Genomic DNA, 23,181 nt, shown 5'->3' with positions numbered 1-23,181 from the left:
GTGCTTGTTGCACTCATATATGACAACTTCCAAAGTCCCAGGCATTAGACAAAGATAACTGCCAACTTTTGTCATTAAAGTGAGTATCACATAGTTTTGTTTCGTTTAGAGAGAGAGAGAGCGCGCGCGCATGCGAGCTTGCCACATTGGCACGAGTAGAAGAGGGAGGGGCGGAAGGAGAGGGGGAGAGAGAATCTTAAGCAGGCTCCACACTCTGGTGCCTGATGCAGGGCTCCATCTCACGACTGAGATCATGACCTGAAATCATGAGTCTGACGCTTAACCAACTGAGCCACCCAGGCATCCCTCACATATAGTTCTAAAACTTTTATAGGATCCCTAATACCAGAATTTAAAGAAACCTCATGAGTGAGTCCTCACCTGTCTAAGCTGTTTTTTTCTCCCACTTTCTTTTGGCTTTTAGGAATGGGTAAAACTGATCTATATTTGTTGCCCTCAGATTTCTTCTTTAAAAGGCAAATCTTAATGTATCAATCAAATCTCCTGCTTTGGGTCTCCTTTGCAGGGGAGGAGCTATAAATAATCAACTCCCCATTGGCAATTCCATAAGTAAGAAATGCCAGAATAATGACAGTTGGATCTGGGTCAAGCCCTGGCCTCCCTGCTACAAATTACATGGCTTACTTCAGCCAAGTAAAGCTGGGTGACATTTTAGCAAGTGGTTCACCTCTGTAAGCCTCAGTTTCCTCATCTGTACATTAGTTATAGCATGGGATGCATACAGTTACTTTGAGGATCACTTGGGATTATACACGTGCAGTGTAGCACACAGTAAGCTCCTCTTGATATTGGGTAGGGGTAGTGGTTGCTGCAGCAGTAGCCACAACGCTCTTGAGTTTCTTTTTTGAGAAGACCTGAGACCAGTCCTCCCTGCCCTTTTTAGTCATTGCCTTTGGAAGAATGAATTGGTTATCTTCCTCTCTTATGTCCTTCTTATAGAGGAAAAAAGTGTAAATTAAAACTGAAGCCAGGGCTGTGAATCAGCTAAAAATCTCAGTGAGGCATATTAGGTAGCCCCAAGGGTGATTCTCTTCTAGCTCCAAAAATTAATTTTCCAGTTTAGCAAACACCTGTCTCTCCCCAACCAACAAGCAAATCTCCAAATGGTGACAGCACTTCAAGGTGTTCAACCTGTAGAGCTCACCTCTGAAGGAGCAGCAGTTCTAGATGTGGTCTCTGTTTTGCCCATGAAGCTATCTAGAAAAACAAACTTCTTTTTTGAGTTATTTAAGTGGAAGCAGAACTGCTTTACAGTTGGTGGAGGAGCCCTATAGACTTGTCCTCTCACAACCAAGGCAAGTGATGGCGGAGCCCCCTGCTTTGGGGCCTGGGCTTACCAGTCAGTAACTGTTCTTTCATTGCATGTGAAAATACTGATTTAGTAAATGAAATAAAGAATTTAAATGCTTCTTTTGACCGCATTTAACAATAGTTCTCTGGTCATTCGAAATTTTAGGTTGTAAAAGGGAAATTAAGAGTGAAATTTCTAAGCCTTTTATTTTTATTCTTGTATTTACATAGAGAAAAGAGAGTATTCCAACTTGAATATTTTCTGGTGCACATTTAATTTTAACTCAAAACTTGGTTTTCGTTACCCTGTTAACCTAACTAATGAGTAGAACCAAATAGTGTTTTTCTCTAGAATTTTGTAGATTTATTTGGATGTTCTCCATTGTATTTAAATAGTAGAGAAGAATACACAAGTAGATAATGGTGATAATGCGTGTTTATTTATAAATTCCACTTCCATTCCAAGAGTAGCTATGATACCTGGACATACCATAAATTTGGTCCTTTTAATTTGATGGAAGACAAACTCCTTCTGTGATATGATTGTATCTTAAATGCTGTGTTTTTGGTACCTGGGTTAATATGGAACTGAATTGCTCTGAACCACATTTCGCATGTATAGAATAATTGTAAAGTGGAAGTTGAAAAATGTGTCACTTTCATATTGTGCCTGAGGGAGGAAATGAACAAAATACAGTGGTTACATGCACTGGTGGCAGTGTTCTCGCCTCATAATGGCACCAGGTTAACTCGTCTTATTGCTTGTTAACTTTGTAAGGAACCAATGGCTTGTGATAACATGGTTTGATGTAGGTGAGCTTGGCTGAAATCACCAGAGATCCCCTGATAAGGATGCAGTGACACCCGTAAGACCATCTTCAGAGATTGTTCATTAAATGCCAGCAGCCTTCACAGGACATGTCTGCACTCCAGTCAGGACCATTTTGTCAGTGCTGGTAATGTGTTATGACAGTGCTGTATATATAAGGAATGTCCTAGAATGACTAATACACCTACCTTGGGGCTTTAATGGATTTTGTCCATTTTCTGATTCTCACATTGGACAACCTTTCATTTAAAATCTGTTTTTTTTTCTTGCAATACTGAATGAGGCACCAGGGAGCATAATTCTGTCCCACATTCATGGTTTGGCCAATTGACTTGATCCATGTGATGTGCATTTTGGTGACAGTTGCAGATTTGGTGAGATCCTTATGGTGGCATTATGGCCTCCTTGCCCTCAGCAAGTAGATGATTCACAGGAGGGAGAACGTCTCTGCAGATTTCAGTATAGGCTTTCAGAGGCAGCAGTGCCAACCCTTATGTGTCAAAAAATTAAAGTGCATTTGAGAAACCGTATTTTTTCTTTGACTTTCAGTTAGGTGGCGACTGTATTATTACTGGAGCTAAGCTTTGAAATACTTTGATGAAGTAGAGCTTGTGATATCTAAAATGGTAGCCATAGCCATTTGTGGCTATTTAAATTAAAATTAATCAGACTCAAATAAAATTGCAAATTAAATTTCCCAGTGACACATTAGCCCCATTTCAAGTGCTCAGTGCCCACCTGTATGTGGCTAGTGGCCGCCATATTGTCAGCAAAGATTTAGAACATTTCCAACACTGCAGAAAGTTCTGTTGGAAAGCACGGACTTGAGAGCATATTGGATAGATCAGGCAAGAATGCTCTGTCCTCATGTGGGTGAAAACAGAAGAAGGTGAGGCTCAGTGGTCAGTAGGAAAAAGCTTCAGGCAGCACTTCCCAAGCTTTAATCCCAAGTTCCACAGCCAAAATTGTTTGGAAAACCCTGCAAACATATTCAGTCTCTGAGATTTGAAGCTCAGAGAAGACCTGCCATTTACCAGATGTTAGCCAAATTAAGCCCAGTGGGGTTTTTGTTTTGTTTTGTTTTGTTTTAAGTGATACCTAATTTCTTGTGGGACTGACCATTTCTTGGGATACTGTTAGGAAAGGCTGATTTGAATTTAAAGCTTATTTGTACCAGTACACTTGGTAGAATTGCTAAAAAAAGGCTCAGTAGGATTTTACCTTGACTCACTGGGCATGGAGTGACACTTTCACTCAGATTTGACCTGCTTAGCCATCCCTAGAATATTCTGTCTTGCCACCTAGAGCATGACCAAGGAGTGGCCAGAGGATGAGTGGCATAGAGTCAGAGGCCTGTGGATTGTTTAACCTGAAATTGAGAAAGTAAAAACAAACATGCCATATTCATGTATTGAAGTGGGCGCCAGTGGGGGAGAACGTAGAGGCAAGACTGGGTCTAGTGGGAAGAAGTTATGAGAGGTAGATTTCTAACTAGTATTAGAGCCATTATCCCCACATAGAAAAAGTTTGTTATGAGGTAGTGAGTTCCCTTCCAGAAGATATGATCAAGCAGAGACTTACGGACTACTTGGGTAGGGTGTGACAGAGGAAACTTATCTGCTGGATATAATAATGGCTTTTGGCCTGTGGTTGATACTGCAACACTACCATCCCAATCACTCAGCCAGGGCAGCATTTAGAAATCTATAGTAGGCTTTTGGAAAGGTAGAGAGTCTTTTGTTGGTCAGTTTGTTACAGTGCTTGGGCACTACTACTATTGGGGTCTCGTGATTTCTAGAGGCCTTTACCAGTTCTGAGCGAGTGGCTTTTTATGTACATGTGGATAATGAGTTCTGTGAGCAGGAAGGGCAGTTGGTCCAAATTCAAGTTTATCTTTCACCCTAGAGTATTGCATTAGCTTTCTACCTGTCCTTCCTCCTGTTGGTCCACCTTCCTATCATCCAGCTTCTTTAGTATTCTTACCACCCTAGGTCTTATCTTACTAAAATGCAGAACTGATAGCACTCGGCTGCTTTCAAATTTTTGACAAAAAAAATGCCTTACCAGGGGCACCTGGGTGGCGCAGTCTGTTTAGCATCTGACTCTTGATTTCAGCTTGGGTTGTGAGATCAAGTCCCTCATCAGACTCCACGCTAAGCACGAGTCTGCCTGAGATTGTCCCTCTCCCTCTGCTCCTCCCGCTCATGTGCGCGTGCTCTCTCTCTTTCTTTCTCTCCCCTCTTTCTCAATCGATCAAATTTTTTTCTTTTTCTTTTTTTTTTTTTTTTTTTTTTAATGTCTTACCAGGATAAAGTCCCAAGTTTTCATGTCTTGCAAAGCCTGTCAGCATTTGGCCTCCTCCTGCCTTACAGATTTCACTTCCACTAGTACATGTTTCTATGGAGTGTGCCCTGGCTATACCCACAGGACTTCAGGCACTTGCCTATGTTGTCCTTTTTGTGAATATTTCATCCCCTTTAAAGTTTTTGCATGTGTGTCTTGCCATGCCTAAGGAGGCTTTTAATCCAACCTTGTTCCATCTCTCACAGCTTTTCCCCTTCCCCTATTCTTCTCCTGCAGCCCTACACGTTTGTTCTCTTCCTTGACAGACAAGCTCCTTTCTCCTCCAGGGACCTTGCCCAAGCTTTTCTCTCTGCCTGGCATTCTTTTCTCCTTGCTTCATCCACAGAACTCTTGGACATCCTTCATGTCTCCATTGGGCCGGCTTCCAGAGGGAATGTTCCCTCAGCCCCCACATTTCATGAGGTGTCTCCCCCATAAGTGATTGCATGACAGCTTGTAATTTTCTTCATGGAAATTATCCTCCGGTTGTAATTACTGAGCCTTTGAACCTTGTGAGGATTATTCATTCACTGAGTGTCTCGTTCATGAGTCCGTCTTAGTTCTCGCCCCAGTTGCCTGGCGCGCACAGTAGGTTCTTAATATGTAACTGAATGAATGAATAAGAAAACAAAACCTTTCCTGATGGTCCAGTAAGTATGCTGGGCACTCCTTCCTAGAACCTCCCTAGCATTTTATATCCTGCTTTCCTGTAGAGTGTATGATGCTCTGTGTCTGAGAGTTCTCTGAGGAGTAGTGGGGCCATTACTCCAAGTGCTTGCTTTCTCATTTCACAGGTCAGGAATGTTAATGTTGTTCGTTTATAGAAATCCTACTTCATTTTCCTACCTCTGCCTTTAACTCCCTACTACCCCTTTACTAACCCCTATCAATGAGGGAGGTAAGGGAAGGGGGGTAGGTATTAAAGAAAAATTCTAAGTTGTAATGTAGGGGTTTTTTCTTTTCATTGGAAGTACTATGTCTGTTGCCATGCCCTAAAGTATTGGCACAGCAGGTATGGTCATTGTCATCTCTTCCCCAAAACATACATTAAATACCTGTTGTACAACGTGTTGTGGTTTGTTAACGGTCTGTTTCTTAGCAGGCTTTGTTGGACTGATGACTTCTGTTGTTTCAGTCTCTTTCTTGTTGAAAACGTTATTCTCAAGACTTTTCCTAAACAAATGCAACAAATTTTATGATGGAAGTAGGCAAGTGATTTACTGTATATAATTTCATTTTAGTGGCATTTCCCCCTTCATCCATCATTGTAGTCCTTAAATCACAGTATTTAATTGATACAACTTATATATCATAAAATTCACTTAAGTGTAGAATTCAATGATATTTAATAAATTTACAGAGTTGTGCAACCATAATCATATTACAGGTTTTTATTTTAAGGATTTTTTTTTTAATTATAACTCAGGCTATTTTAAAAAATAAATTATTGGGCTTTTTTTTTTTTTTTTTTTTTTCTCTTCCAAATCCCAGTTAGAGGCCCTCTCTCCCACCTAAGGCTTATTGATGATAATCTTAGTACATTTTATTTGGTGGTACTGGTAGAAAAAGTTCCAATGGAAGCCCCTATATGAGGGAGCAGCTTGAGCAATAAGGGGCTATAGGATTGTTGCTTTTTGCAGATTGGGTCTAGAGTGGCTGTCACCACATGTGGTGAGATGGCAGAGGAGAGAAGCAGGAAGTGGGAGAGGAAATGAGATGCAGGGTGGAGTGGGAGGAGAGGAACAGATGGGGAAGGGGAAGAAAAAGGGAAGAGATGGCAGACGCAATGGGAAAACCATCAGGGTTCTAAGAAGATGTGAAAAACTTGCTGTATTTTCTGAGTCAGAGAGCTTATTTATTAAAATTGGAAATGGGAAAAAAATGCCACCTTTGGGTCAGTTAATGAGTATTTTGGGTTCTTCCTCCAGTGTTCCTTTTTCTCTTTAGTGATCCTTTGCTCCTTCTTTCCTGAGATGTGCTGCTTACAGTGTTACGATGTGGCTGAGTGAGCAATGTCCGGGTGTTTCTGGTGCTTTCAGAGCACACTGGGAGGAGGCATTCTTTGCCTTAGGGAGCTTCTGTTCAAAAGGTCCTTAAACAGCAGATGATTCACAGTTGTAAGCAGAAATAGGGAAGTAAAATCCTGAACTACAGGTAGAGTTCAGATGTGGTATTAGCCTATGGCCACTGCCAGGAGAGGAAACGAAGGAGCTGAATCATGACTTCTATTGTCATTTTAGCTTTTTAGCAAGAGTTTCTATAGGAACATCAGATGTCAGTGTTCTGGTTCACTGCTGTGTTTCTGGTTTTCTCAGTAAATGCACTTGATTTTAATGCTGAGCCAGAAAGAGATCCCCACTGCCCTAAGGCATCTTTGCCCATCATGGCAGTTGGAGTCCAGTTTATGAGGCAAGAGTTGAACAATCTTCATGGCAGAAAGGCCCTAGGTAGGTGTATTTTCTGCATATCTGTCTTACGGAACTATTCTTTGAATGCTTAATGTAAGGTAGATGATATTTCACTAATACAGTATGTAATATTTCAGTAGCATATAGAAATTGGACACGGTAAGAGCTTAAGAAGGCCTTTGTTGAATGAATGGATGCATGAGTGGAATGAATGATACAATTGTTGGATGTGTGTTCATGTGGTCCTTAGGCTTTCAGTTTCTTGAAGTTTTGAGCAGCCATGGCTGAATGTTGGAAAGTAAAAGGTGGAAAATCTCATTAACAGTTTCTGTCCATATACTTACTTTGAGTAGTAGAAAAATCCCAGAGTCATCCTTACATGTTGTCTTTTTCTCCGCTCTCCAAGTACTGTCCCTTTTCACTACTTGGACAATGAAATTGCTTTAAATCTAAACATGAACTGTGTGCTAGTAGGTTAGCATACTGGCTAGGGTAGCTTTAAGGAGAAATTGCTGTTACTGGTCATTTTTATTGAGCATGCCTCTCTGTTTCTTCTAGTGTCTTTATAAATCTTTAGGACTTTGACTTGCTTCAAACACAGAAGGAAAGAAGTTATTTCACTTTGGCAAATATTTTATTAAAAAGTAAGGGAATGGAGGGAGATTGCTAGATATCTAGACTTTGGGATTGTTTCTTAAGCCCTTGTTTTGAAAACTCTTAAAATTAAAAAAAAATCAAAGGTATCTAGTTTAATGTCTAGAGTTTATTAGAAGCTTAAAATGGAGTGATCTATTTGACGTTTTTCTTTACATTGGATTAGAGGCACAAAATACATATTTGTTTCTTTTTTTTAAATATTTTTAATTTATTTATTTATGATAGTCACACACACAGAGAGAGAGAGGCAGAGACACAGGCAGAGGGAGAAGCAGGCTCCATGCACTGGGAGCCCGACGTGGGATTTGATCCCGGGTCTCCAGGATCACGCCCTGGGCCAAAGGCAGGCGCCAAACCGCTGCTCCACCCAGGGATCCCAAAATACACATTTCTATTAGGATATCATGGGTGAAAATACCACACGTGGATAACTAAAGCAGTTTTCTTTTCCATCCTCCACATCCCCCACCAACCCTACACATCTGGGAGGTGGAAATATTGGTCACCCCAGTTAATCACAGTAACTGTGTGTATTTGAAAGTTTTGTAGTGTAGTACCACGTAGCTCAAGGGGGAATTTCATATCTAATTGATGGCTTAGCTTTTTGTGTGTATTAAGCAATATGCTAGCTAAAGTTTCATATTCACTTCAAATCAGTGGAGAAAGTTAGCTACATTTCTCAACTAGGATTAGTCAAAACAAGATTTTTCCTAGCCACACAGAGGAGTACCTGTCTCATAGTACAGTCTTTTTGGCTCTTCATTCACCAAACCTAGTTGAAAAAAAGTCCGAAGGAGACCTTATTTTAGACCAATTTCGAGAGTGTAGAAACTAGAATGTTCAAGTGTATTTAGTTGAGAATAATATTTATATTTTGGGAGTACTTGTGTACATTCTCACATATGTCCAGATGTGAAGGCGTGCCTCTACTTCATTTTTTTTTTTTTTTTTTTTAATTTACACAAATTACCTATACTCCTTTCTTGGTCATTCTCTTTAGAACTGCATCCTGGATAGAGGGAGGGATGTTCCTAAACGGTCCATCTTAGTTTTTCCAAAAGAAAAATACATGAAACTTGTAGCTTTTAGTTTTCTATTGTGTAAAAGAAACATCCTTAAACTTTACTGCTAGTCAAAGTTGTGCATTTCTAATCTCTTTTAAATACTCAGCCCTTCATAATTCCTTCATGACAGGAATTAAAACATGAACAGTTGCCACATTTTCAGAAGAAAATAAACATTTAAGTCTAAATGGCCTTCTAGTGCTTACTGTAACAACTAGCAGGAGAAATTTTAAAAATAAGTACTTCTAGGAAATATTTTCAGAATTTTTATGTAGATGGCAGAGAAAAGGGGGTACAGAGAAAGCAGGTGGGGGATGGATTGTGTTTGTTAGTATTAGTGGAAGATGCTGGGCCACAGAGCACCACTGACATCCAAGTAAAATTTAAGCTGCTTCTGCCAGTTGTAGGGGAGCATCCTTCATGGGGTTATAGTTCAATGCCCAGTTACTTCTCTGCAGCAGAGACCCAAATATACCCTAGACATTTAGTCAGCCACCACTCAGGGCTTTTATTTGAAATATGGAGACCCCTAAATCCTGTTTTGCATGTAATTGAAGTTAGAGGACGTGTTAGGAAAAGCTGTTCTTGACTGACTAGAAAGCAAATAATTGTATTCTGTTTCTGATCTTCATTTATAGCACCAGCAACAAGTGGTGCAGGCTGTGGAACGGGCCAAGCAGGTGACCATGGCCGAACTGAACGCCATCATTGGGGTACGTGGCCTTTCCATTTTAGCTCTGATCTTAGTGTGTGTCATCAGCTCGCTTGCTCTCTCTTTTTAAATTTTGTTACATCAAAGGGGCAAAAGGCAATAGAGGACCACAAAGTGAAATTCAGCACTTTGCCTTCTGTCTCCTGTGAAATTGGATGGCTACGTCAGAAACTTTGGATCACGTTCTCACCACTTCCAGTTGACATGTTTCCAGAAATCCACCCCTAAAGAGACTAGATAGTTCTTTTTCGTAATATTTCTTTTCTTTGCAATCAGCTCCTGTTGCTGGCCTAGGCCTGAAAAAAAGATGGAGATTGCCCTGATGTTAAAATGACCTGATTTCTTTGATCTTACCGCAACTACAGAGTACCTTAATGCTGTTTTTTGGCGAAATAAAATGTACATTTTTGTATCTCGCAGCTACTCTTCCTCCCCTGTGAGGAGTGGTTCTTAAAGGCTAGTGTCCATTTCTAGTAGGAATAATAGATGAAAGGTGTACCTTCTGGCAAAATCAGTGGCCCAGTTAGAAAATTCTTCCTGGTGATGATAGTGTTAATGTTGCATAGAAATCCTGCTGGAATTCATGGGTTTGGGCAATCCCTCCGACTCCACTTAGATTTTTGTTCTCCCAGATTGAGGTAGCAAGTAATAAGATAAGGTGAGGTATAATAAAGGTGAGAAATCTTAGCTGAAAAGAGCACAATATCATATCACATCTCTATTTATGCAGCTGGTACAAGCAGTTTCTTAGATTATTCTAATGAAGACAATACAACTATACTTCCCTTTCTCTGCCCCCTCCCAAATACTTTCTTTTGTGTATAGATTATACACAAAAGTCTTTTCTCTTTTTTTCCCTCAGTGTATCAAACACACTTTGAAATGCTAATTATTCCATTTACTTTCATTAAAATTCAAATTGCTGAGTGAAGATGCGGATAAGGGTCGCCTGATAATCAATCTGAAGTGAAGATATTGCTTCAATTATGCCTCTGTCTTTTAACAAGGAAATCACAACTCTGGAATGACTGGCGGTGGTGGTGGAGCAGTAGTCTGATTGTGGCTTGTTTTTTAATGGGCTATTTTGAGCTCTATTTTGTGGCTCTCTGACCACGAGAAAATACTGGTAGTAAATTGGAAGACATCATAAATGGGAAGGGGCACCCTTCATTTCCTCAGAAGTGCGCCCTTGGAAAAAAGGCAGCATCAGAATCAGCTGTGTAGACTCATCTGTAGTATCCTTTCTACGCTCTGGGCATGGAGGAGAGATGAGAGATGAATACGTTTCACAAGTAGTTTTTTTTTTTTTTTTTTTTTTTCCATAAAACTCCAGAAAATAGCATGTTACATTTTTTTAAAAAGTTGAAAAAGCTTTAATTTTAAAGTTAGGTATATATGTATAGTCCTGTCGTGTTTGCCTGAAGCACCCATTGCGTTCCCATTGGGATGTATTTTGGCCAGCAGAACCCCCCCCCCCCCCAAGGTCACCTGCATTTCTCACCCACTATACAACTGTCTGCTGTGAAAGGAGAGAATGTGTGCAGGAGGAGAACTGATAGAGGAGCGTGCTGGGTCATTCTGGCTTATTAGTGTTCATTGTTCCTATGAACTGCTAAAATGCAAGTAGCCATTCTACCTTAGGAATGGTTGGCAGCTCTTTCTCTGGGAAACAGAAGGCTGTTTTGTTTCTTTTTTGAGTCTTATTAGTTGTGTCTGTACAGTGGAGAGATTAATCTAAATAAAAAACCCATTGTTTTATGTTGGATGTTGCCTCAAAATATGAGGGAAGATCTAAAACTCAGAACAAGGTTCCCTTCCCTTCACACATCAAGTATATTTTTAATGCTGTTTCATATCTATTTCATTTTACATACCTTTGAATGGGATGGCAGATTGCCTTTTTTCAGGGAAAGGATGATTTATTGGACTGTAGTCGAGTTACTGATAGACATATTGTGTATATATGGATTTAATTATTCAAATATAGCAAATTTAATTTTGTGACCTAGAAACTTACTTGAAGAAGTCAGAGCTGCATGCTATCAAAGCAGCACGTGCTGTTTGTGGATCTGGTGGGGATTCCAGATTATTTGTGTCGGAGCCAGAAATGGAGTCACAGTCACATAATCTGACTATTCTTAAAAGAAGATTGCAGAAATAGAAAAACACACCCAGCAGTTTTAGGGAGCCAAAAGCCATGTGAGAAGGAGGAGCCCCATTACAAACTCACTTGATGCATTCCTGCTGTTGCTCTTCTCTGTGGTGTGTGGTCTTTGTTTGCTTCAGCCCCTGTGATGCCTTCAGTCCCTAGTTTTCAGAGTTGGAACATTGTGGAATTTTCTGTGCACCTGCTGTCCTGTGTCCCCTTGAGCATGGCTGTGTTGGGAGGCAGTGCCATTTTGACTTGCTACCGAAAAGTGATGAGGGGCCAATTTTAGATTTTTGTACTTGGATTTGGGAATATGGTCAGCAATGACTTTCTCCATGGAGGGAATGAAAAATTTCCTCCCAAGACTGCAAAGATCCATCTAAAGCCCCTGCAGACAGACCTTCATTTGTTTATCACTACATATGTATCTGTTTTATATGTATGCATACCATCCAGACAAGTGCAAATGTTCCTAGATTTAATGAAATCTGATGAAGCACCTTTTTAACTCTGCAATATTATTCTACCTTCGTTGGTAAATGAGCCAAACCAGTGATCCATGCAGTTTAAATGCAAAATGCTGAAGTGAGCCCGAAACCTGGAGAGGCGGCTTGTTCTCTTGACAATAAGCTAGTTGTGTTTAATGGAATGAAACACAGTTATAATGATTTCTTTCACAGGTCATGTTCAGTTTAAAATTGTTGATAGATTGAAATAAGTTAAATATCATTTATCTTTTATTTATAAGGAAAAAAACCTAGGAAATTCCTGTGTTATTTTCTACAGTCAATTTTGTGTGTTGTTTTGCATTGTTCATATCTCACATTTCCTTGAAGCTTTCCCGGAGTTCCCCTAAATGGGCTGAGGGAATGTTATGTATCTAGTTTGATCTTGTCATGTGTCCTACTAGCCACTGTGTTTTTAAATTAGAATCTCTGCGAGATCACACTGTTGGAACAGCACACAAATTGTAGTTTTAAATCAGTAATATGATCTAATTAGAAATGATGTTTTCATTTCCTGTATTATTAAATTGAGTCATCTGACTATCTTAAAATGCTTTTTAAATCCATTACACTATATAATCAGCACATGCTGTGTGAATGTGGTTATGCTTAATAAAGGAGACTGGCTTGGAACCTCATAAGAATTTCACTAAAGAAGCCACCATTGGGGGAAAAAAAGTTTTGTTAGTATGAACATTGGAAAATAAAATATTTGGCTTGTAAAAATAGAAAGTGGGGTTCCTTTGGATTTCCCTGCACTCTTTTCTTTTAACCTCTTTGAGGGGGGAATAAAAGGTAGAAATATGCATTAAAAAAAAAACGTGCACCTGCGCGCGCACACACACACACACACACACACACCCTTAAAGAAATTCTTTAAGAACAGGTATGCTGTGGTGTTTGTGGGAAATGCAGGTTAGCACAAGAAATGCTGAACCTCAATTTTTAGCAGTGACATTTTAATGATAGGAAGTCTGCAAAATTATTTGCCATCAATTGTGAAGGCAATAACAAGCCTTGGTGGTTTTTCACACTCTCTGTGTTAAGTGCTTTCAGAATGACAGCGTAAACTGTGTTAGAGAACTCCAAGGAAGTAAAACTGATTAAAATGTTCATGCTTGAATGGTGCTGATGGAATAGTTCATTTGGACTTTCTCTACCTCCTGCAGCTCAAGCTGAAATATTAAAATTCAGTGGATTTAAATCTCTCTCCTCTCAGCTCAGGAAAAAAACATTACATTTTAATAGGTTTTAAACCCATAATTCATTGGTTTGGAGCAGCACTATTAAATCTATTTAAATATTACTTGTATTACTAAGGAAATGATTTAAATGACTTTGCCTTTACCATCCTGTGTGTTTGAGTTAGTTTAAAAAAGGGAAGACAATACCTTTGGGGTTTTTTTCTTACTCTTAGCATTTTGTTTTATTGTCCTTGTCATATGATTGGCCCTTAAATTATACACACACACACATACACACACACACACATTTCAGATTGGCATTTTGGCAGAGGGTCTTGCGGTATGACAGTTTTAAAACGTATGTCCCTCTTTTTCCCTTATAGATTTCATAACTGCCATTTTAAGTTCCAGAGTGATTTAGATATGCCACTGTGGTAATTTTTCTTGTTGTCTTTTTAAACTAATTAGCCATTAGGCAGAAAAACTGGAAGATAAAAGTATGTGGGTATTTAAAAAAAACCGTGTGTGTGTGTGAGTGTGTGTTCCTTCCTGTCTGTTATATCACAGCTTCCAGTAACACAAAATTTGAAATACAATTAAAAATACTTCACTTTCGCAACAAAAGCATAAAGATATTAAATATCCAAGAGTCACATTTTCACCCTACCTCTGTATTTGCTTATAAAGGGCTTGTTAGAGAAGGTATTATGAATTTTGCAATAGTTGTCCTGTTGTCCTCCTTTGGGCACAGGTATCCCCAGGATGCTGAAGCAGTGGTGTCCCTCCTGGGCGCCTGCATTCTCGCAGTTCCCTCATTCCCCTCGCCCCCCTTTCTCTCTGGCCATTGCCAGTACAACTATGGTGTTTCTCCAGGCTTGATACCTCCTCCCTTCAGCCACACTGTGAAGCTCTTGCATTTCCCAATGCTTTTGGTGGGGAATCCCCCCTTCACTAAATACTTGAGCACTACAAAGAGGGAGGTTTTTACACCTACCCCATGGGGTAATCCTGGACCCACAGGCAAATGGTCAGTGACATGACCCCCCCCCCCCCCCCCATGACTCCGTATTTGGTGGGCAATACGGAGGTGCTTTGGAGGTGCTTTCTGCATCGCTCCACAGAGGGTCCACAGAGGGTCCCGGCCGGAGGGAGTTTCAGCTAGCTGTCCACGGTAGTCATCAACTCAAGGTTACATCCTTGTTTTGAATTTCCGTTCTTCCCTGATTCGCTTTCCTTAGGTCTCACTCCTGTCCTGGGATCATTTATTAAAATTACCTATAGCCAAAGGCCCTGTCTATCTACCTTTGGAGGAACTAGGAAAGCCCAGATTTTACTTCATCGGCCCCAAGCTCTTCCAGCGGGATTTCTGGTGTAGGTAGGCAGTAGTACTCGGAGGCTGGAATCGTTTTTTTTTTTTTTTTTTTCTGACATGAGTTCTGTGCGTAAAACATTTTTCTTTAACAGCTCAGCTTTTACATTATTTTTTCAATAAATGGCTTTCCCATAAATTTATAGGCGAGCTTCCCTTTCTTTTTTTCCTCCCAACTGACTACTGTTGGCATTTTCTAAATGTTTGTTATATGGAATGAATTTAAAAACAAGCTCTGAAGTGGATTTGTCTTTCATCAGATTGTTAGTCCACCTTTGTTATTGTCTTTACCAGGCAGTGTGCCTGGAGTTTAAAGGCTTTATGAAACGCCCCGGCCACTGGCTGCATGAGGGACACAGCTTGTGGGGGGAAGGCTTGGGGGAAAGGAGGCTGGTTTTCTGCAGTTGTTTGGCTTGGCTCACCTGCTCTCACAAATATGATAAACCCGTGGTTGCACGTAAGCCAAAGCAGTTTTATATCAAAAGTCTATGCATTCCTCTGTATCTTAATGTTGGTATGCCTGCCCCTCACCCTTTTTTTGTTTTGTTTTTAACTGATTCATTTACTGTGGATCAGGGGGCTACATTATTGAGTGATGCAGTCATAATCTAATCTTTGTGCTACAATTTGATGAGGCTCTAAGAGGCAGTAATTTCCCTTCTCTCATAGCAAAGACTCTATTCATATATTTAAGTAATGTTTTTTTTGTTTGTTTGTTTGTTTTAGCTCTGTCTCCACAACAACTCCCTCAGAAACCTGGAGAAAGGAGAGGACTTCTAATTTGTTTATGGTGTATACTCTGTTAATTTCTGTTACCTAGTTTTCCTAGGAGAAATTTCTAGAAGCTAGTCAGCTTCTTTCCTTTCTTTTTCCTTTCCTTTTGTTGCTGTCACCCTGAAGTACTACTCTCTTTCTTTCTCTTGAGGAAGGAGCTCTTCTCTCCCTCCTTCCTGCTAATACATATATTTCCATAGCTCAAGGTAGAGCTCAGCACAACCTGTGACAAGAGTTACAGAATGTGTTTGGGTGGAGGCATCTGATTTAGGTAAAGGCCCGAGGGCTTTGCACTTCCACTACTTAGGAGAATGAGGAGTTTTCCAGATCTGTAATCCACACTTCATTCATACCAGAGCACAGCAGGCTGAGCCTGTGTAGGGGCGCAGGGGTCTGGGTGGAAGAGTTAACACAGAAGAGCAGGTTTCACTCAAGGTGAGTGAAGTTTGCAAGGTAGCTTGCAAACTTACACTTTGTTATCCCTTTTTATTGGTTAGTGGTTTGTTTTGTTTTACTGTTTTGCATCCCTTTTTCTGATTCTTTTGTTGAAGGCTTGCTAGTAACATCACTATGGTTGGTGGCGGTGGTGGTGGCAGCGGCAGCAGCAGCAACAGCTTCCAGGTAGCCAGACACGTCTACCTCTGCCTGTGCCCTTCAAAGCTGAGAGAGAGGGAGGAGGCAGGCTTACCCCAAACAGACAGTTCAGGGGTTTAAGGATTTAGGATAAAAAGGACTACTGATGTGTGTCCTCCTCAGAGCTCCCTAGAAAATCCATTTGGGAATCTGCTACCTAAAAATGCGTTTGTGATCTTAAGTGTTTTCCTAAGGACCTTTGTGAAAAGGTTAGAACCTTTTATCGAATGGTAATAATAATGATTACATCTACTCCTTCATTCGTTCAGCAAATATTTGAATACCTTCACCAACTCATATTAAAGGGGCACATTTTATGTTCTCTTTGAATGATATTTTTAAACATTTTCTAAAGTGTATTCTGAGATGATCTTCAAATTACATTTGAATCATCTTCATTAAAGTTTTGGTAGTTGCAGGCTTTCTGGTGTTGCATTTTACTACACATAATCAATTTTTAACACATTTTAATTTTAATAAAACTTTAGTTTCCAGGGACAACAGAATAAAGAGAAACAGTAGAAAACATAATAAAAATGAGGCTACATACATTTATGAATTTATATTTTTTATATTTGGAATTAGGATTCTAGCAGTATATATTCATTATTGATATTCTGTGTATTTCAAAAAGATTTATCGAGGTATAATTTATATAAACTGAAGTGGACCCTTCCTAGCATACAGTCCTAGGAGTTGGACAGCCGAATATAGTCATGTAAACTACCACCACTGTGGAGTTAGAGAATATTTCTCTCTTGCCCCACCTCCCTAAATTCCTTTGTTGTGTGTAATTAATTCTGTTCCCTACCCCAGCCTCGGCACCTACCTATGATGTTTTTTCTCCCATAGAGAACCTTTTTTTGAGAATGTCCTATACACAGAATTATGCATTGTATAGCCTTTTGAGTTTTCATCTTCCTTTACTGTAATGCATTGGAGATTTGTCCCATGTGCTTGTCTCTATCCCTGGTTCCTTATATGGCTGAACAATATTCTCTTGTGTGGATGGACTGGTTGGGTTATGTTTACTCCTTCAGGGACATTTAGGTTAGCCATAGTTTTTTGTGATTGTGAACAAGGTCCCAGTAAATATTAACATACAGATTTGTGTAAGTTTTTATAAGTGAAAGTAGGATTTCCTTTCTTCTGGGTAATTACCTGGAAGTGGGCTTGCTAAGTTACATGGCTAGTGTATTTTGAATGTAACTGACCTAATATTTTCCATAGTTTTCTACTCTAACTAACACGTTCTGTGGGAGAAACTTTGTTCCATATCTTCAGCTGCATGTGGAATTGTAGACTTTTGGAGTCTATTAGCCATTTCTGATAGTTGGATGGTGTTACTCCTGCTTTTCTGCATTTCTATTAACAGCTAAATGACTTGTTGAGTGCTGTGCTTACTTGCCATCTATCTTCTTTGAGAAGTTTCTGCTCATATCTTTGCCTCTCTTTTTCCTTGAGGTGGTTATTTTATTATGAAGTTCTGGGAATTTTTTAAAAGAAATACTCTGGATGTAAGTTCTTTATGTATTTTGCAAATATTTTTGTCCCAGTATGTAATTGTGCTTTAATCTTTTTTTAATAGTATCTTTTTTTATAATTTATTTTTTATTGGTGTTCAATTTACCAACATACAGAATAACACCCAGTGCTAATAGTATCTTTTGAAGAGCAGAAATATTTAACACTGAGGAAATCAAATTTATGAATTTTTTTCTTCATGAATCTTAACTTTTGGTGTTGTCTCTCAGTAATCTTTGTCTTACCCAAGACCACAAAGATGTTCATCTAGAAGTTGTATGTTTAGGCTTGTGATCAAATTGGAATTAATTTTGCTTATGGTAGGAGATATAGGTCTGGTTTCTTTCTCTATCTCTTTCTTCATATGGATCTTTGATTCAATTTACCAACACATTTGTTAAAATAACTCTTTTTTCCATTGAATTGCCTTTGCACCATTGTTGAAGATCTGCTAATATATATATATACACACACACACACACACACATATACATATACATACATACATATGGGTCCTCTTCTCAACTTTGTTCTGTCCTGTTAAACTGGGTGTCTGTTCTTTTGCCAATGACACCGTCTTGATATCTGTAGCTTTCATTATCGATATTCCCCATTCCATTTTGTGCTTATTCTTTGCCGTTCTTGCTTGTCTTCTTTACAGTATCCCTGAGAACTTGGGTCTTCATTGTTTATGTCCTAGAGACTGGCTGATAGAAGAAGGGAAACAATCCAAGCTCAATAAAAAAACCTCTGCTATCAAAAATGGTATCTCTTCTTCCTCCAGACTGTTCTGTCGAGAGTGACTACATTTTTTGTCTTCCCCTGGTCCCAGGTATTCCCTCCCCTGGTCTCCTCCAGCTTCCTCCTGATAGGGCTTCTTGTTAACACATTTGTCTCTCGATGCTTTATCCTACCCGCAGCAGCCAGAGTGATCTTCTGAAATACAACTTGGATCCTCTTGCTCCCCGCTTTTAAAACCTGTCTCTGGGGCAGCCCGGGTGGCCCAGTGGTTTAGCGCCGCCTTCAGCCCAGGGCCTGATCCTGGAGACCTGGGATCGAGTCCCACATCGGGCTCCCTGCATGGAGCCTGCTTTTCCCTCTGCCTGTGTCTCTGCCTCTCTCTCTCTGTGTCTCTCATGAATAAATAAATAAAATCTTTAAAAAAATTAAAATAAAACCTGTCTCTGAGGGCTGCCAGTTTTGCTTAAAATGAAGTCTAAATATCTTACTGTGGCCTACAGATTTCTTCATGAGCTGACTGCCCACCTCTCTGACTTCACATACCACTCATTCTCTTTATTTGACTGTATTTCACCCACAGTCACACATTGGCCTTTTTCTTCTGTCCGTGGGTCACCCTAAGCTGCTTCTTGACTGTGCATCAGCTCTTCTGAAGGCCTGACATGGTTTTCCTAATGCTCCTTAAAGTCCCTCTCCGATACCTCCCGAGAAAGGACTTCCCTGACCAGCAGGCTTTAGTAGCTCTTTTTTTTTTTTTTTTTTAGTAGCTCTTTTACCCAGTTCATTCTCTGGCCAGTTTACCGGCTCTGCTTTTCTCACAGCATTTACCATTTATTTGTTTGTGAATGCATCACACTCCCTTCACTAGCAAGTGAGATCTTGTTCACTTGCCTGCCATGGTGCCTAGACTCATCGTGTTCGATAAATATTTGTACAGTAAGTCCTCGGTAACTATTTGTTCAGTAAATGTATAGTAATTTATTATATTTAATAAGTACCTGTTAAATGAACAAATACTCTTATTTTGAGCTATTTTTGCATTTTGACACACACACACCCCCCCCGCCCCCCAGCACAGAATTTTGAGAGGAAGTTTGACCTGGTAAAAAAAAAAATCCACAATCCTGAGTGGCAATTGTAGTATGATCTTATGAATTTTATTTAACAGTTCTCACCTTGTAGGGTGCATGGCTGGGGTAGATAGCCAATAAAGTACTATCACTTTTCTAACCTAGTATGATTACTAAGCCTCTTTGTTTTGATAACTATGGGTTTTTTATTTTAAAACTAGAGGGCCTTTGTGTCACAGTTATTTCTCTAGATTTACATCCCTGGGCTTATATTCTTCTCCCTAAACAGGTAAGTAAAAATAGCAAGTGTTTTTGTTTTGTCAGCACTGTGTTAAAAATTCACATGCATTATCTCGTTTAATCTTCACATCAGCCCCGTGTGGAAGATAGTATTATTCTCCCAACTTTACAGAAAGTGAAACCAGGGCTCTGAAGGGGTAAAGGCCACACAGAGGAAGTGGTGGAACTGGGGTTCAGACTTAGACCAACTTCAGAGCTCACACATTTAACCATTTTATTACACTTGTCCTTTATTTGTTCCCCTCTGTTCTTTCTTCTTTTATATGAGGATCAATAGTCTCTTTATCCCAAGATCCACTGTAGGAGTGTCCAGTGTTTAGTGCCCAGAGCTCAGTGAGGGAAATGGAAATTGGGTGTGCCTGATGCACATACTAATTGGTTTGCCTAAGTGGTCGGAAGCTTATTATTGCATAGATCATCTGGCTACTCCTGACTCATATTGTGTTTCTCCTGGTCTGTTGTAACTTACTCTCATATGTAAGAATCATAAGTTGTTCTAAACACAACTTTTAAGCCTAGGTTCGTGGTATTTTAAACCTACATCTTTGGATCTTCTTGGATTTCATGCTTGGGTATTAGGCTGTCCATTAGCTTCCCAAAATGTTGATGAAACTATGGGTGGGTGGAAGGGATATGTACATTTTCTAGAGAAGAAATTTTGGACCTAGTTTCACAAAAGGTCCTATAACGCAAGAATGTTGAGCCTGTGTTTTATGGGAGTAGAACTGTGCCAGATCCTGATGTGAAATAGTAAAATACCTGGTGGAGTACATGCAGCTAGAAAACAGTTATCTATAGCATTAAAAGGAGACATTGCTAGACAGTTGTTCCAGAAACTGGAGACCAGGAGTTTATGCTGAATTTGTTTCTAAATATTGCCGAGGGGATGGGGGAGTTCCTTCAACTGTCGATAGTTTAAAAAACAAAAACAAACAAAAAAAACCAAAGCTGCACTTGGATGAGCTGCACTTATCATAGGTACTATGGAAAACAAGTTAGCCATGTTAAACTTTTAAGCTTTAACTGACAGTTAATGATAATGGCTGCTTGGGATATTGTTTATATTAAGAGGAATTAACTGGAGCCAGCAGCTGCCTTCGTATAGTTGTATTAAAAAAAAAAAAAAAGTAAATATTCCTTCAAAATATTTTCCACTTTATTAGTTTCCTATTTATACAAGCACCCTTTATAGTTCTGGGGCACAATGATGATTAAAAACTGGTCCCTGCCTCTTTGGTGCTCATGATTTCATGGGAGTGGTAGATCCAAAGATGGATAAATCATGTTAATATTAAATCACAATCCAAGCACCAGGGTAGCAGTTACCCAGTGAAAGCGAGGTGTGAGGTTAAGCAAAATTATAGGCAGCAGTGGTGGAGGAAGGGGATACTGGTAGAAGAGGACACTAGAGGGCCAGTGGCCAGTCAAAAGGCACTAAATAAATAAGGATCTGTGGTGATTGCCAGTATATCTGGGGGAGTCCTTTTTGAAATTATTTCATTGTCTTACGATAAACTGTGTACTTTTTTTTTTTTTCTGCTTTCATTCTCCATCTGGTGAAAATCTTGTCCATTCTGCTTGTGAATAACAATTACTTCGTGGAATGTAGTAATAATTGCACACTGAAATTATCATGTTGACCTAATAAGCAAGAGTTAGCACTAACCTCTACACATAAACCTTTTAAGGAAAACTAAAAATGGTATATTCTTTTTTTTGTTTGTTTTGTTTTTAGATTTTATTTATTCATGAGAGACACAGAGGCAAAAATGGTATATTCTTAAACCCCTTTTAAGGCAACCCCACAGTTCTTCTGTCCCTTGTGATTTTCACAAATTGTTTTCCCTTGATAAATTTATTAATAAAAGGGGGATAATTTATTTAGGCACCTAGATACCTAGCTTATCTTCTGTGACCAGCAGAGCTGGTGCCACTGTGGCTCTGAAGCAAAGTGGCAGTTATGTATTTCCACCCCCCCACCCCCTGGGTCTTTCTGGGTTGATCATAAGCAATTTGTAGCTACATCTCTGCATAAATGAATCTCTGGGAGAAGGAACTGTTGCAAGGAGAAGTTTAAGCCGCTGCCTACTTGTATTAAAAGCTCAGAGGTAGTTTGGGTCTCTTAGCTAATAGCTCAGTCTGGCCTGTGAGTAAAGATAGATGGTCAAGGCAGGTTTTGTTGGTTGTTTCTTGCAGGCTGAGCCTACCTCCTGCTGTGGACCCTCCAGGTGCTCTGTCCAGCATTCTTCACAGCTAAGCTGTGGGCCTATCCATAAATCCATGAGATATAAGGAGATCTCTCCCTCTTTTTTTTTTTTTTTTTTTTTCCCCTGAACAGAAAGACTCATAAAAAGAAAATTGCCCTCTTTCTGTATTTGAACATGGTTGTGTGAGGATGAGTTCATGCTTGGAGCTATGGCATCCATTTTGGTGTGGAAATGGGATATAAGAGGGGCCATGAGAGCCAGAGAGATGATGATGTGAAACCTCAACATGGCCAGGTCATCTGACTAACCTTGGACTTGTTAACTGAGAAATAAAAACCTGTTATTTAGACCACTTTAATATGGGTATTCATAACTTGTCAAGGAACTATCTTAACTGGTGTATTGTAATACCATGACGACGCCATACTTACATCAAAATGAGAAACAACCTAAATTTTAGCCAAACAATAAAGGATCACTTAAGTGAACTCTCCTATACCTATATGATGGTATATACTACCCAGCCATTACAAGTGATAGTCAAAGCATTACTTATGGATATGGGAAAATGTTTGATAACACACTAAATAGGAAAAGGACTTTAAACTACAAGATAGCATGATGTTATTGGTGTTTTAAAATGCTTATATATGCATTGGAAAAAAATGCTAGGGGGACTAATCATTACAGGAGTTGTTATTTGTCTGGTAGGGTTTTGTGGGACTCTTTCTTTATATTCTGCTTGTCTTCATTAGACATGACTCTTCTAAAGATGTTAAAACTTCTGTGAACCTAAAACTGCTCTATAAAAATAAGGTATTTAGCAGAATTGTATGTATAGCCCCATTCCTCCTCTGCTCCATCCGAGTAAATAGTACAATCATCTACCCAGTTACTAGGGGCCTGAATGTTAACAAGGTATCCTGGATTCCTTCATTATTCTCATGGTCTTCTTCCATAACCATGCCTTTTCAGAGCCACCTCAACTTATCTTAACTCCTTACACTCTTTGCCACAACTCTGAGTCATCATTAGTTTTTGACTGGGGACCCTGTGTTACCTCCCAGCTGGTCTCTCTCCTTTCTTTGTGGCCACTCTCACAGTTTCACATAAACATTCTGCACTTTAAACATTTTAAAATTATTTAATACTCTAGGTCACAATATTGGTTAGTCTTTATTTAGACCAATTTAGTAAGTACTCATATATATCCATTCATATACATTAGAGGGACATGCAAATCAATGGGTGGTGGGGCGGGGAGGGGGGAGATAGCCATTAGTAAGTATTACTGAGGGGGAGAAGTTGGTTATTCTTCCGGAAGAAATGAAATTGGTTCTACCTATCTTATCATTTGCGGAAGTCGATCCAAAAAGTGTATTAAAGACAGAACTAAAACT

At 39.5% G+C, this 23,181-nt stretch overlaps 1 protein-coding gene across 12 annotated transcripts in view; it reads left to right on the top strand.

The window, feature by feature from the left end:
• Positions 1–23,181, top strand: part of LOC112644677 (transducin-like enhancer protein 4) — a 142,472-nt gene that overhangs the window by 38,461 nt on the left and 80,830 nt on the right. For 7 of the 12 annotated variants that reach the window (XM_049091762.1, XM_049116501.1, XM_049116487.1 and 4 more), the window contains one exon: positions 9,251–9,325. The exons of the other annotated variants lie outside the window; for them this stretch is intronic. In XM_049091762.1, the coding sequence (XP_048947719.1) occupies positions 9,251–9,325 (75 nt within the window). The remainder of the gene's footprint in view (positions 1–9,250; positions 9,326–23,181) is intronic. 12 annotated transcript variants of the gene reach the window in all.

Source organism: Canis lupus, chromosome 1 (assembly GCF_003254725.2).
Source record: "Canis lupus dingo isolate Sandy chromosome 1, ASM325472v2, whole genome shotgun sequence".
Taxonomy (NCBI): Eukaryota; Metazoa; Chordata; class Mammalia; order Carnivora; family Canidae; genus Canis; species Canis lupus.
This window is presented reverse-complemented; position numbering and strand designations above follow the sequence as displayed.